Source organism: Leptonotus elevatus, chromosome 4, assembly GCF_054856555.1.
Source record: "Leptonotus elevatus isolate MCC_2025b chromosome 4, RoL_Lele_1.0, whole genome shotgun sequence".
NCBI lineage: Eukaryota > Metazoa > Chordata > Actinopteri > Syngnathiformes > Syngnathidae > Leptonotus > Leptonotus elevatus.
In genome coordinates this window covers 7,333,350-7,349,039 of record NC_141242.1, presented here as the reverse complement: position 1 = coordinate 7,349,039, position 15,690 = coordinate 7,333,350, and the positions used below count along the sequence as shown (strand labels likewise).

The window sequence follows — 15,690 nt, the reverse complement described above, 5'->3', positions numbered from 1 at the left end:
ACGCCACACAAACCAGCAGCAACAATTAATCATTCATTCATTCCTCAGGAGAACTCAAATCTAAACTCGGAATTGTGACAGTCAACAAGAAACATCCTGTTTTGTCCTCGTCTAACCGTCTTTATAATACTAGCCACTGTATCCTTGTGGAAGCGATCCCTCAGGACCCCACGCAGGTCACAGGGCAGCTCTGGTCCCAGCGGGACTCTCGATTCAAGACTGGGGAGAGGATGAAATGTTTTCTGGCATCAGCAGGTGGATCCCAGTAGGCGGTAAAGAAAAAAGGAAAAAAAAACTGCTGATATCTTCTGCCTGCAAGACAACTTGGTGAATCACTGAGAGCTTATCGCCTTCCCTTCGCCGGCCCCAAAAAACAGTCGGAGTCTCATCTGGCCGCCTGACACATATACAAAACAACTTCCTGCCAGGTGCTGCTCCACAAAGTAAGTCCAAGCCTTTGATTGGGAGCCAAATGACTGGCTGGAAGGCTGTCACTTTAGCTTTAGGCCGCCGAGCATCCCACTTCATCTCCAAGCCTGTGTGACATGCTTTTTAATCACATTCACACATTCCTCATTATGTGACCAGCGCTCACACCCTCTCCCCAGCAATCAAATCAGAGAATTGGCTTTTATTTGATCTTAAATACCTTTTCCTGAAACGGAAACATACTATATCAATAAAATGAACATAACTGTGTTGTATGTGTCAATGCTCATATATGGAGGCTGATGAGACTGCATCCCCTATATATTTCACATATGCGGAATAAGGAAGACATGCCATTTACACTACAAAAAGGAGGGCAGATTTAATTTGAGAATTGGCAGACATTGCGCATTTTCAACAGATGAAAGCTTGTAAATGAAAAGCCTGGAATGGCGCCTGCGATGGTAATCCAAAGTTATGAATAATGCCTCTGTTTCACTGCTCAAGTCTTTTAATAAGTTGGATTAGCAAAGCACCTGCACGCTCAGCTGCACCTCTAACCAACCAAGAGTGGGACAAGAGTCTCCCGGGGGGGACCCCCTACAGATTGACACACTCCCATGTTGCAGTCTCACCCGTGTGGGGGTTGGGCACGCACTGCTGCTGAACTCGCCGCAAGTCTGCATTGACGCAGGAGCAGGTGATTTACACACATCTGCTAATCAGAGAATGGCTTTCTTGCTAATGAAAATTCATAGATCCATACACTAACACCACTGATATAATTTCTCATTCTTTATTCTGACAGGTTGATTTATTGTTGTGTACTGAGAATGTGTTGTGTGAGTTTAGTTGCTCGAGGGAGGCAGCGCTGCTCTGCAGTTACACCACTGAAACACTAGTTAGCAGTGTGGTCTGCCGTTTCAAAGCGTGGCTCAGAAAGTGATCTCTTACTAGGAGTTATAATAAATGCAATGTATACAGTAAGCGCAAAAATGGTAACATGCATACCTTTTATATGAACTAATGTCACAGTTTAAAGCATCAAGTTATTTCAATATTGAACTACAGGCAAACAGAAATGGATTGCAGTTATAAAACAAACATAATGTAACCCTACTAATTTTTGAGGCAAGCAGCAGCACTTCTACATAAATATTAACAGTAAATATTTTTGTTCTGCACTTATTTAAGCACTTTATCTTGACGTTTACAAAGCCATATTCACTTATCTCATTCAAACGTATAGAAGAGTAGGCTACACCGGCACGTTGACATAGCGTACCGATACAAGGAAAGGTTAACCTTTTTAAGTTTAAAATAACTTACCGGTATGTTAACCTCCAAGATCCATAACCTGGCTAACGGTAAAACAAAGGATGTTTTTTGTCATTGGTCCCATTTTAAATCTATCACACAAGCTAGTGCTAAGCTAGTTCGTCTCTCAGGTGCGGCGTCCAAGTTTGACAATTCCCTTTAGTTGTTGCTAGCATGGCGTTAGCCGGCCATTAGCGAGGCGTAAGATGGCCGAATATTAAAATTTCTGCAATGGCATTACCTAACCAACATCGAGGCATTAGCTGACCAATGATTCCCATAACTACTTCCTCAATGTCAATGCCTACTAAATAATCGATATCTCATCTCCTGAACCAGATAGAAACATAATTCCAAAAACATTTCAGAGCTTACACATGTGGAGGTCACACAAACCTAAGTTTATTCTTATAAACCTTCAATATTGTTTTTAAAAAATCAACAAACATCTGTGTTGCATCTGCGGGTGTGTTTTTGGACACAGTTGTCATGTTGCTTGAATGTCAGCCTATGTTAGTGATATGATAGCTGCATGGTTAAGATCCACTTATTGAGACATTTCAGGTACGAGCTCAAGTCCACCCCTATATGAGTCATGGTTGCACCCTGGCCACCCCAATGAAAAATTTCTGGCTACGCCCCTGTGGACAAAACAGACATTTGTCATGTGAAGCCACATTCATGGAAATGTACGCTGGCCACTGCACATGCTATGTTATTAAGTTATTGCCTTGATGTATATGTGAATTTCTATGGAGCTGCAAATCAACCAACATATTTTGTCTGATATGCAGCACCAGGCCTTGTTCCTTATTATAAATATGCATGCGCTTTGTTAATCCCTTGGTATCAATCAGTTGATGCTCAGTTGATTGTTCAGCAATTTTCATGAAACATTTATTAGCGTTACCTCTGGAATGAATTTCTAAGCATAAAAAAACAACAACAACAACAACAACAACCTAGTATGTTCATTCTTATGTTTTCTGCAGACCCGAACATAGGGATGCAAAACTTGGTGATTTTTTAATTTATTTTTTGCTTTGACTTGTGGGCAAAAACAATTCTGATACTGAATAACAAGCAACAGTTTGGCAGATAGAGAACTATTCTTCAAATAAGTGACATCAAGACGTTTACTATATTGCCACTTTCAGTTGCAATGAATAGACATTCACCAGGGACGTATACCTTTAAGGCAGCGGAGTACGATGTTTCTTGTATCAAAGGGATGAGAGCGATCAAAGGGTTGAAGCGCAGTAGTTTCTTGCTTGCTATGTGAACATTCCGGGTTTTTTTTGTGTGTAGAGTAAAGATACATGACCCGCCTTCATCCCCTCGTCTCGTCATCTACGACATCTCCACGATTGGTGGCCCCGGCGCGATCGAATGGTCAACTTGCCCGACTTTTTGCCAATGCAACTCACAGCCGTGATTTCAGCGCATCCAGGCCTAGCATCCATCTCAGGATCTTCCCAACTTTTGGAACCTACCGGTATGTTAAAAAGCTACTAAACGGAACCGCCGTCATTATGGCTCGTTAGAGCGCTGCATTGATTTATCCCAAGTCGCAGGCGCCAGTCTAATCATGATTAAGATCATAACAGTAAGCAGGGCCGCGGCCATCCATCCATCCGTTTGATTCATCAAGCTTATCGCTTCCACTTCCAGCAAATGAAAATGAATTCATTGAGACTTACCTGTTCCATTGGCTGTGTTTGCAAAGAAGAGAGGATACAAAGCTCAGTAGCTTTGCGATAGGCGTACACTGAGGCGAATGCTTCTAAACTAACAGGCTGTGAACGCCATTTAGGCGTAAATGAGACGAAGTAACGAATAGTGACTGAGGGAGGGAGGCGCACTCACCGCTGGAGCAGTCCAGTCCGCCCCATCCCGGCTCACACTGGCAGGTATCGGGGGACACGCAGCGGCCGTGGACACACTCTTCTGTGCACAGAGCTGGGGAAACACGCACGCACGCACGCACGCACACACGTCAGCAGCAGTTTGGGTTACGGGTGTGTTAAACAGCATTATAGCGCTAATAAACCATATCATGAAAACACTGATGGCAAATGTTTTTTTTTTCTTTTTTTAAATAAGACCTCAATTTTGTCCTTATTAATCGCATATCAAAGAGGCTCACAGATCCCGTTCAAGAGCCACAACAAAAAGATTTAAGATTTGTCTACATTTGACTTTTTACATGATCTGCGTCGAGCAATAATATAAATAGATGTATGACGACACGTTGTTGTGAAATAGCCATCCATTTTAACGCGTTAGGGTCAAAGGTGAGCTAGAGTCTAGATTAGTTAAAAGATACAAATGAAACATTAATGAGTAAAATAATAAGAGGGTTTCTCCTCAAAATACTGTGGTGAATACAGATCATTCAATTTTAGAAGCACAAAATAGTTTCTTTCAATTTCGGCTCTGTTTCACGGTCCGACTTATGAAGATATTGCATTAATGATCCTGAAGAAACAGTTTTTTAAAAGGTCATCGTACTACAGCTTGCTGTTGTTTTGGTACTGAATGTGGAAGATGGGTTTTGGTCGAATCAGGTCCAGTGGGATAAAATCTTGAAAATCTCGAAAAATTCCTCAACTATTTGCATTATCACCTTTAACAGAAAACTGTTATGTACTATAGGAGTTTATCAAATTAACTAGAAAGCATAAATAGCACAGAATTGCTTTCTTGTTTGATCTTACTGTATTTAATACATTAAAAATAAAATAATTTGAAAGTGGCCCTTGCATCCTTCCATTTTTCTGTATGCGACCCCTGACCTAAGTCATTCTTTCATTGTACTATATAAATTACTTATTTCATTTCAAGGGTAGAATTGGGAATACAAATCGATTTGATTGCCATTGCACAAGTAGTCACAAGCACAGGGCAACAAAATTCTAATTCAAATGGACAGATTTAACAAGAAACATAAAAAGACATTGCCACCTAACAGAGGGAGGCGGGAACGGGAAATGCTACGCAGTGTCTCGATTTCTTAGACGAGAAAGGGAAAAAGAAGGCGAATGAAGAGGGAAGGGAAAAAAAGGAAATTGAATTGAATTATCTGTTAAAAGTGGAAGTCAACCTTAAACATTCCTTGACAATAATATGTTATATTTGACCTCACTCGTCTAAACATGGCATTCTGATTAATATGACATTTTTGGAATATGAGTTATGAAGCAAAATCCAGCCCTTTTTATCCATCTCAGGGGGCGGCCATTTTGCCACTTGTTGTCGACTGAAGATGACATTGTGTTAAGGGGAAGAAGAAAAAAGTATTTGTCCAAATATGACTTGGGCCATTATTTTAACCCATTTGCTCCCCAAAACATATAAAAACATAATATTTTTAATATTGCCATAGTCCCAAAAACATATGTATGCGTTTTTTTATGGTTTTTTTTTATTACGCTAGAGGGTTTGATTAGGCTTTGATGCAGCCTCTAAACTGAAGAGGATGCTTAAAGCAATGGTAGTTATTACAAAAACGGCCAGCAGGTGGCAGCAGAGTATAAGAGCTCAACCAGGGCCATGTTGCAAAATGGCTCTTTGCCAGTGTTTTAAACAGATTTGTGAATAATAATGAACCTTAGCTATATTCTAATGCTGTAAAACGGAAACAGATAGAAATATACTTTTTTTTTCCTGATGAAAGAAGAGACTCTAATCTTTCTTTCTTCCATATTTTTATAGCAATAAAACACAATATTCTGTGGGCCTTGCAAAATCAGTCAAAATCCAGTAAAACAGCCGGGAGCAAAGGGGGTTGCTTCAGTGAAAATGGCTGGGAGTGAACGAATTAAGAGGGTGTATATTTTTTGAAATATGAGAGGTTAATTGATTGTTTTCCAAACTATGCATAGTTTTGAGATGGTTCTTGGTGTGAAAAGTTTAAGAACCACTTCTCTACATACTTCACACGATGTTGGAAAAAGTAATAGAGAAGCAACACCGGGCACAGTGTGTAATGTTAGCTAATGTTAAGTTTGTGTTTAAATGCTGAGTGAAGTTCTAAGCAGCCCGCACTTTTAAGTTTGAAGGCGGGAAAATATGTCGTTAAACGCTCATATTCAACATCCATCTCTATTATTTGACAGCAGACTAAACAATTTCTCCAGAGAGTGCGGACTTAATCAACATCTCAGTTTATCACAGTTTTACTTTCCAGATCGAGCTGTTATCAGCAGGCGGAGGCATGACAGAGCGGGCAGTAAATCCCCTCTAATTTGATCAGCCGGTGCTTTGTCATGTACTCATGGTTGAATACAGCGAGGCAGCGCACTGCGGTGTTTACTAAGTGTGTGTGTTGTCTTGATCATTCTTATTGAGCAACACGGCACCCGACCGTTGGAATCCTATTTGTATTCCTGCGAGCGTGTTCGGGGAGTTTGGAACCATCCGCCGGGTGGAAGTTTTGCAGATTTTGTTTGCTGTTTTACGGGGAAAAATAAAATAAAAATCCATCACAGAGATGGGCACTTAGCATGAAAGAGCAAAGTTGGAAGACAAGGTCATCAGGTTTGCTGGGTTAAGACAGATGTTCTCTTATCTCGGGGAAAGAGCGCGAGCATGGCGGGAATCGGCAGTTCACGAACGAAACAGCCAAGGGCAGCAAAACAAACAGATAACCCGATCCCGATCGGACCGCGTCCAAATTCTGCCTTTTTTGTTCTCTCTCCTCATAAGTAAGACAACAGGCCGGCGCGCTAAGCTTGGAGTTGATTTTCCCAGCTCTGTGCGGGATATCATGGCGCTCATCCTGCAGGCAGAGAGGTCAGCGGGAGCTGGCAGCATGCCTGAACTGTACGACTATAGATTATCACTCAATCAGCCTTCGATTAGGGTCGGCTGCCAGCAGGAGAGATGAGGCCGGAAAGGGGGAGGAAGAGGGAGAATCCCAAACAGCCACAAGCCGCTGCTAATCACGGAAATGCTCCCCAGGCAAAAACGGCAAACCAGAGATTGAAAGATAATGCAGGGCAGATTTCTGAGCATCGGTATTCTGGCAAGGAGAGTGTCTAATTAAAATGAGGCGGGGGGGAGAGGAGTCTGTCTGCATTTGTGCTGACGAAGGTGCGAGATCGACTACCTGTAATCAATGAGGCCACAATATGCAGAGTGTTCAAAACGAGGAGACGAATTCAATGTCACCACAACGAGCTGATTTGATTTTGTTTCAATCAGCAAATTTTGATCAGCGACCAGGAGGGGAATTGCAAACGTGTCACAAAAAGAAACATGGAAATGAAGTTTTTGCCCAGGGAGAAAAGATGAAGTGCACACTTCATCCTGAGATCTGAATGGCGCTCCAAAAAAAGAAAAGAAAAAAAAGGCACGGCATAATCAAACAGGAGTAGGTCTTTTCATTTTAATTGAAATTCATGAATCACGCCACCAAACTCATTTCTGAGGAATCTGAAAATTGAGTCTTTCATCTCGATAAAAGGCTAATCTAGCTCATTATGCAAGAGGTGTTATCAGAGCAGTTAACAATGGAGCTAATTGGTAAATGCGCTGCAGCATTAATAAGAGTTATAGTCTTGCACGGTCAAGCCACTATCTTAGTCCTCTTTCCAAATGTATGACAAAAAAATTGATTGCTAGTGCTGCGGTTTCGAGGACACCTACAAGGTGCACTCAAATTCATTCAAAATCCATTGTGAATTTGCTGGCTCACTGAAATACGTTTCTTGCATAACGGAACAGACAAAAGACAAACAGCTTCATAAAACTCAACCACTATTTTCAAAACGTTCAACAGAACCTTCCCCCCAAAAAAGGGCCACTTGTAATATTATAACTGTGTATATTATATTGTGTTGGGCTTATGGGTTAAACAGCTGCAGATTTTTTTGCACGAGCATGTACCAGTTTTATATAAAGACATATTTTGACAAACTGGCATAGAAGCAAATGATTGAATAATAGTGATAGATCGATTTTTTTTTTCAGGACTGATACGGATATTTAATACCGATTAATAGTGGGCAAGGAGGCCAACAACCGATATTTGGAGCCGATAATTATTTGCCGTAAAGGATAAAATATTTGTGTAAAAAAATAAAATAAAAAATATAACTTTGTTAATTCAAATTTTCAACATAATGAAAGCTTTTATTTTTAATATATGCATACAGAAAATAGATTGCTTAATTTTAAAATTGTAACAAAAAAGTAAATAACGAACTGAAAATTTTAATTTCTAACAGAAACAAAAAGTGCAAGGAGTTCCCGGTATCCGCAGCACCACTTATAAAGTTAAGTGAAAATTTAAATAAAATGCATAAATAGATTTATCAAGCTGGTATCTTATTTATTGACGAATGCTTGCAAATTTGGGGTTTTCAACAATGTTCGTCAAAAGTGAAAAATTGTCTGAAAATTTTCCAAATTAATTTGTGACGCGTAACAACAACTGACTGTGAACATCTTTGCAACATTTTGCAACATTTCACGTACCATGAAGAATACTCAAAATTCACTAAATTCGTAAACATTCACCATTTTTACCAGTTTTATCAGCCTTCACATTTGTAAAAAAGGCCAATGCCAATATTCGTCAAAATGACAAATATCGACACTGATAATTGGCCAAGCCAATAATCAGTCTATTGAAAATATAACTCAGCATTGTACTAAATGTCATTGTCTCGTCTTGTGTTCTATAACATAGCCCAACATAAGAGGGGATATTGTAACTAGGCTGAATAAATACATAAATAAATAAATACATTTTTAAAAAATCCCTGCATCACTGCTTGTGTTTCACCTGCGCTTTATTGTACTTGAGGGTCGACTTGCATATTTTGCAAATGATCGTGCTACTGGCCTCATTTTTGGTCAAAATATTTCCAAAGTGAAATAAAATTGCGATGGCACCAAAAGTGACATCAATCTACGATCGCACGTATCAAACATGCTCCCTCCAAACTTTCTATCAAGGAGATGATTTTATTAAAAAAAAACTTTGTCTTTGAAGCGCGGGAAAAAAGTCAACAAAGTCAGGATGAAAAATATATCAAAGGCGCAGAGATCCTTTTCCTGGTGGGAAAAAAAACCCCTCATCGCCTCTCCAATATGAAACATGTCGTGTTACTGCACAAAACGTCAAACAAAATTGATTTCATTCCGAAAGACGTGCGAGAGCGCTGAGAACGCGTAGCAGCGGACGGGAAGGCGTCATGTTGCCTGTTTACAAAGACGACTTATTCAAAGAGCCTGCATGGATACCAACCAAGTGATGTCATTAGTGAGTTTCTCGCACTTGCTCCTCAACTGTCGTCATCAGCCTTATTACAGGAAATGAGTTCCTCACATCCTCTGCTCGGGCGAGCTTCTGATTAAGGTAATGAACAGGTTCCGACGGATCAAAGGTCACGCAACTGCGTTCGTGAAGAGCTCCAGTGGTGAAGCTTAAGCTCTAATTACACACAAAAAGAGAGATAACGCACTCGAGAGATTGCGAGCGCGCCGATTTGGTGTCAGCGATGCTTTTGAAATTGCTTTATTGTTAATTGCTAATTGTTTGGGGGTATTGAGGTTCATTGAAATTCAGAATTGCTGCTGAAATAATGACGATCTTGTCTCAATTTACACACAAAGTGACATACTTGATAATTTACCATAAAATCCCATGTATACTACACACCCATGTATAATACGGCCATCTAAAATCGCCCTTAAACATTTTCTCCTTTGTACTTTTTACGGTTCTCTGATTTGCTGGCATCCATTTATTACACTGGCCAGCATTTTTTTCCCCCCCGAGTGCCAAAGACATTTGAATGATTTGCGTAATTCTTTTTATTTCATTCATCAGTTACTTTGGATTGGCTCTATTTTTAGAGATATCGATAATTTTGACAATTAATTGAGTGATAATTCATTTGCAAAAGGTAAGTTGTTTACTGCTAATTTTGATCAAATTTTCCGAATGTTTGCTTTATTTTCATATGAAATATATAACGGTTGGCATCCACCACAATATTGCATCAAAAATGAAATAATACACAACGGACATGCTTGAAAAGACAGATACAGCCTCAAGGTTGTAGCTTAAAGAGAATACCAATGTCAAAATGTAAGTATTTTTAGGATAGCAGCAGACAATTTTCATCTGTATAAAAATGTGTGAGATTTAGGAAGAAGTGACATCAGAACCTCAGTAGCGATTTTGCCAGCAAAACAGCACATTTGAGTAAGCCTGTTTTTTTCTGTGACTTTTGAAAAGTAGTCCAACCGCAATCTACCACCATCTGGCTTGCTTAGCGGCTAATAGCTAGCTGCTAATGCTGGAGCGCTAAAGCCGGCGCTAAATGCTGGCAACGGGCGCCGTATAATACAATGTCTGCGTGATTGTTTTTTTTGTTTTTTTAGGTGTGTCCTTAATATAGCGATTGAATTTGATTTCAGGATGATGTTGTGTTGTTTTCGTCGGTGTCAACAGTTTGCGAGACACCCCAACGACTGTGACACGAAAAACGTGTCAAACCAGCCATTATGGTTTTACAAAATGGTTCCGAGGCACTAAGGTCAGCATATTACTAAATTTGGAAATATTTTATTTTGAAGTTTTCGCTACGTGTTCCAGCATGATCAACTGTTGCCGCTGCTGACTAATTTTGACAATGGTGTACACGTGAGCAATTTATTTGGAAACAAGGTACTTCATTTTACGTAAATTAGTAACATTAGAAATACAATTTTATTTTGGAATGAAAGTACACCTTTTTATACAACATTTCGGTACTTAAAAGTTTGTATTTATTCTTTTTTTTTTATGAATCCGTATATAGTAGGACAGTATAGTGCAGTAGGACAATTTTGGATATTTTATAAAGAAAAAAAATCTTCACATGATTTTACGGGGATAAGATCCAACATATCAAAAGAAATGTGCTTTACAGGCATGATAATGATAATGCTCAGTTTTGACTGAGCATGGAAGTATTAATGTTAATAATTGTGGTTGTAATTTTCAGTGGAGTTCTTTCAGGCTAAATGAGAGGTGGAAAATATAATTTTATAATCTTTGTTTTTAAGGGGTTATGTTGTAAAATGACTTTGTAGTATGTTTATGGTTTAAAGGCAATCACAATCATTTTTAGAGCATCAGTTACGTACTTCGTGATAGGGCTCGACCCCTCGACCCTCGATAGTACTGTATATTAAATATAAACCAATTATACAGTTTTCGTTACTCGGTATCAGTTTGGGAACGCTGCAGTGAAACAAAACAAAACAAAAGCAGATAGTTTACATACACCTCACAAAGTGTCCTGAAATAGACAAATTGAGTTCATTTTGGGTCGATCCGCGCTATAATGCCCCCTTTTGTCGCTGCATGCAAAACAGCTCGGGGAGTACAAATCTCTTAATCCTGGAAGTGAGAGTGCTAGGATTAAAAGGGCTGAAACAGTTTGCAAAGGCAGCAGAAAGCAAAACTGCCCTATCGGCCCCTCAGCGCCTGGAGTCCCAAAGTGGAGGCGGGGGAAAGGGGGGGTGCTGCTATTTTCCCCCTCTGCTTGACATGAACTCAAACTCAAACCTAACTACTCGTGAAATGCGAAGGCCCGACTTGCAGATTCTCCTGGTTAACACCCTGAAAAGTATTCAATGAATACATAATACATAACTTCATTGTCGGTCAAATAATTAATGAATACATTATTGATCAAACTGCGACTCGCTCCTTACGACCCCCAGACGATCGTATAGGCTGATACCCTTTTGCTGGCCTGCTTCCCAGAGCAGGAAAGCTAAAACAAGGACAAGCAAAAAGGAAGTCTCACATGGAGTGCAAAAGGTCTAGTAAATATTAGAGTGTGATTTCAATTTCTTTCCAAGGGAATAAGAACATTGTCTGGAACGAATATCCCCAACATTACAGGATATATGTAGTAAGGTGTAAGAAATAAGAAGTGGAAATTGCAGCGCAAGCAGTCTGCCTGTACAAACTAAACGTTGCAAGCAGGAGCCTGTAGCTTTTGCCTTGTTACAACCCTGGATAGTGAAACACGGGACTCGCATTGCAATACTAAATATGCACGTGTGGTGCAGGTATTATTTTTGTCCACTTGGGGACACCATCCCTACGTTCTACACTGTAGTATCTGCGACTTTGAATGTATGTGGCTTTAAAAGGCAGGGGGGCGGGGGGCTTGCCTGGTGAACGTTGTCCTTCGGTGTGTGTGGCTGTACAGCTAGTGTAAGTAAGAATGTGCTATTATTTGTTTGATCAGTAAACAAATTAGAAGTACAGTACACTAGTAGCGATGCATATCTTCAATCAACTACCGGTAGCTCCTCCATTAATTCATTGAATTTGGTTAATTTCCTTTTTATTCATATAGAAAATACAATTATTAATGTTTAGACTTATATATATCCATGCCCATATTTCGGTCCCCAAAAAATAACTTCTTTGGCATTGTGGCTTGAGAATTATGCAAGGGGTCCTTGGAGAAACTTTCTCCCCTGTAAGGAATCCTCAAATTGACCCGATTCAGGTGTGTAGTGGGCGGAAACATCTAAAACCTGCAGGACTCCGGACCTCGAGGACCGGAATTAGTGACCCTTGTTCTATACCGTGGTGGTAGGCTATATTGAATTAGCTAACAATGTTTACCAATCATACTGTAAGCCAGTTCTGCTTTGGAGTTTGCACTTTATCTTCATTTTTTTATTGTGAAATGATCCCAAACTTTGGACATTCTCTTTGTTTTATGCAGTCTTTCCTCTTGGCTCAGCATCATCGCACTAACCTTATTTTATTTCAATGTGGTTCTATTTTGTCCCTTTTGTCCATGTGGAAAAATTATGAATTTTGCCTGCCTTGGAGAAGACAAAGGTGTGCCTGTTGATTTTGGACTTTGTTTAACTATAATTATCAATTTAAAAGCAAAACTAAGTGTAAAAATGTAAAATAAAAACTTTGTGTTTCATTGAATTCAATAAGTCACTAGGAAACCGTCAGACAGTTGTTTCTTTGCTGTGCTGTAATTGACCAGTTTGCGTTTCTGTGGTGGCTTAGCAAAAATAAAAAGGAAAAAAAATCAATAGTGAAAGGTCTGCTGATCCACATCACAGCGTCTGCTAGAAAGCTAAAATTGTATTTTGATTGTTAAATTGTATCAGGAATAATGGCTCTTTGTTGTTCTTTGTTTACACAGTACAAGAACGTTACAAGAAATTGGAAGTGATAAATTCACATCAGAAATAAAAAGTTGACATAGTGCAGGGGTTGGCAAACTTTTTGAGGATTCCTTACAGGGGACAAAGTTTTCCTTTATAATCCTCAAGCCGATTAATTATAACTACCATGTCCACCCCACAATGCCAAGGGAATTATTTTTGGGGGATGTTTCAACCTAAATTTATATTTAAACACAAATAATAATTAAATTTTCGATACTAATTCATTCACTGCCATTGAAGGCTATTGACGTCAAAAATTAATTAACTATTTCTATTAGTTTCACTTTTTTTCCCCACTTTTGTTAACAAGAGTGACAACCTAGAATTTTTTTTTATTGTACATTTAGAACGGATATAAAATGTTTGATTAATCGTGAGTTAAATATTGAAGTCATGCGATTAATTACAATTAAAAATCATCTGACGCCCCTAATTTTTAATAATCTTTCCTTTTCTTTTCTTTTATTAGGGGCATTTTTTTTTAAATTGTAATTAATCACATGACTTCACTAGTTAACTCAAGATTAATCACAAATTTTATATCTGTTCTAAATGTACAATACATTTTTTCTCGGTTTTCATACTCTTGTTAACAAAATTGGAAAAAAAAGTGAAACTACTAGAAATTGTTCAAATGCATTTTTGACGTCTATAGCCGTCAATGGCAGTGAATAAGTTAATAGAAAGGAGAAAAAAACTAAATCAATTAATTAATATAAGAGCTCCAGGTAGTCAGTGTGGCCAATTTGGCCGCTATGTTTAGCAACTTTTCCACCCGCTTTAAAACAAACAAACAATAAAGTAAATCAATCAATCACACTGAACACAGCCAAAGGCATGGTGCTCATTATATGATGAAGCACCGATTTATTAACATGTTGGAAACCTTTGACCCAAGGTATACGCTTCCAAAGCCTTGCATGAGAAAATAGCGCAAAATAACTGGAGATACTGTAGTATGTTAGTTTATATTGGTGTGTGTGTGTACACACCTTTTGACAAAATAACATGATTGCAAATTGTTTTGCAGACCCCAAGTTACGGCTCATAGAAAGAACCCTTGGGGTCCCCGGATCGCAGTTTTTAGAACTCCTTGCTGTAGTGTTTTTCCAATGAAAGCAACATTATCGACAAATGAGTCAAGTTATGGTTGAAAACAAAAATATTATATTTGTATTTGTCTAATGCGAGAATAATCAGTTAAGGTTTATTTTCAGCATCTTGCTTGAGGCTCATTTTCACGGCTTGTGCTTTTTGAAACTGATTGCTTTTAATGGCCCCCCCTCAGTTTGCCACCAGGACCTGGTTGGCTCGTTAACTTTTCTCATTGTTATACAGCTTCAATTAAATTAATTTAGCCGGAAAAGTATACAGAGAGCGGTCCGTGGAGTAAAACGCTATGCCTGCGTGTTAAATCAGGCCCAGTCATCTAAAGCCGAGCAAAGCCCCTCGGATGGTGGCTCGCTAACAGAGGAGGTGCTGATGAGGTGTTATTGGTTGTGTATAGTAAAGTGTTAGCCCGTGCTTGCCATTGTCATTCTGTTTTTAATCCTTTACTTACAATGCTTAAAACGGTGATTCCCAAAATTGGTTCATGGACAGGTAGTAAGATATGACAAGGCAGAATCCTCCTTGGTTTAATGATGTCAAATGTTTTGAGGTTACTAATGGCGCACAATGAAGAAGGCACGCTCGGATAACGCCGTATTGGCCGTTTTTCATTGAATTATTTTATATTTACGGCCTACAACTGTTTTTCATACCAATATTTACTTTAGTTATGACTTTACTGCTGCGTTAACAGGGTTAGTGGTGGACAACAGCATGTTACAACGTCCGTCCTAGGAGGAGCTCCGGTACACTTAAATATTATATATTACACTTTCCTTTCTTTTCTTTGGCCCTTCCTCGGGTCTCCTGACGGCGGTGTTCGGTTTAGGTGAACGGTATGGGATTTTTTAATAGGTTTTTGGTGAACTAATGAATACACACACACTCACACGCACGCACATACACATACAAAATAATTATATAAAAAAAAAAAAGAGAGAGAGAGCAATGATGATGACACGTCAAATCGGTAAAATTACCGAATGAACAATACTGAGCTCTTAGAAAAAAAAATATTATTTTTTTTTATATAAATATAAATCCCAAGTCTTGACTGGAAAACGGCACTGTATTATTGACAGTCATGCATCATAAACGTAATTTTGTGCAATTGTCATATTTTACTACAGTGGATATGAAAAGTCTTCACACCCATGTTCAAGGCAGGTGTTTGTAATATTTAAAAAAAGAGACCAAGGTAAATCATTTAAAAAAAACTGTATTAAAACAAAAAACGGCACTCAAAATAAACTATCATCTTCTTATAACCGGGGATGTGACTATGTTTAGAATTCCCCAATCACATTTGAACTCAGGTTAAATGGGAGTCAGTACACACCTGCTACCCATTTAAAATGCCTCTAATTAGCACCAAATAAACTTGAACTGTTCAGTAAGCTTTTCCATGACAGTTTTGTAGTCATATCTTGCAGCATGAGCTAAGGTCCACTGAGAGCTTGCACAGCATCAGAGCATATAAGGAGTGTGTGAGTCAGAAGGAGGGTATAAAATGATTTCCAAGACATTACAATGGCTATACCGTGCAACGCAGTGAAGATAGTTATCAAGTGGAGGAAATATAGCACAACAGCAACATAACCAAAAACTGTTCGTCCC

The 15,690-nt window shown here is 38.9% G+C and overlaps 1 protein-coding gene across 9 annotated transcripts in view; it reads right to left on the bottom strand.

The window, feature by feature from the left end:
- megf11 (multiple EGF-like-domains 11) overlaps positions 1–15,690 on the bottom strand; it is a 118,632-nt gene that overhangs the window by 63,599 nt on the left and 39,343 nt on the right. For all 9 annotated transcript variants that reach the window (XM_086074451.1, XM_086074453.1, XM_086074452.1 and 6 more), the window contains one exon: positions 3,613–3,705. In XM_086074451.1, the coding sequence (XP_085930577.1) occupies positions 3,613–3,705 (93 nt within the window). The remainder of the gene's footprint in view (positions 1–3,612; positions 3,706–15,690) is intronic.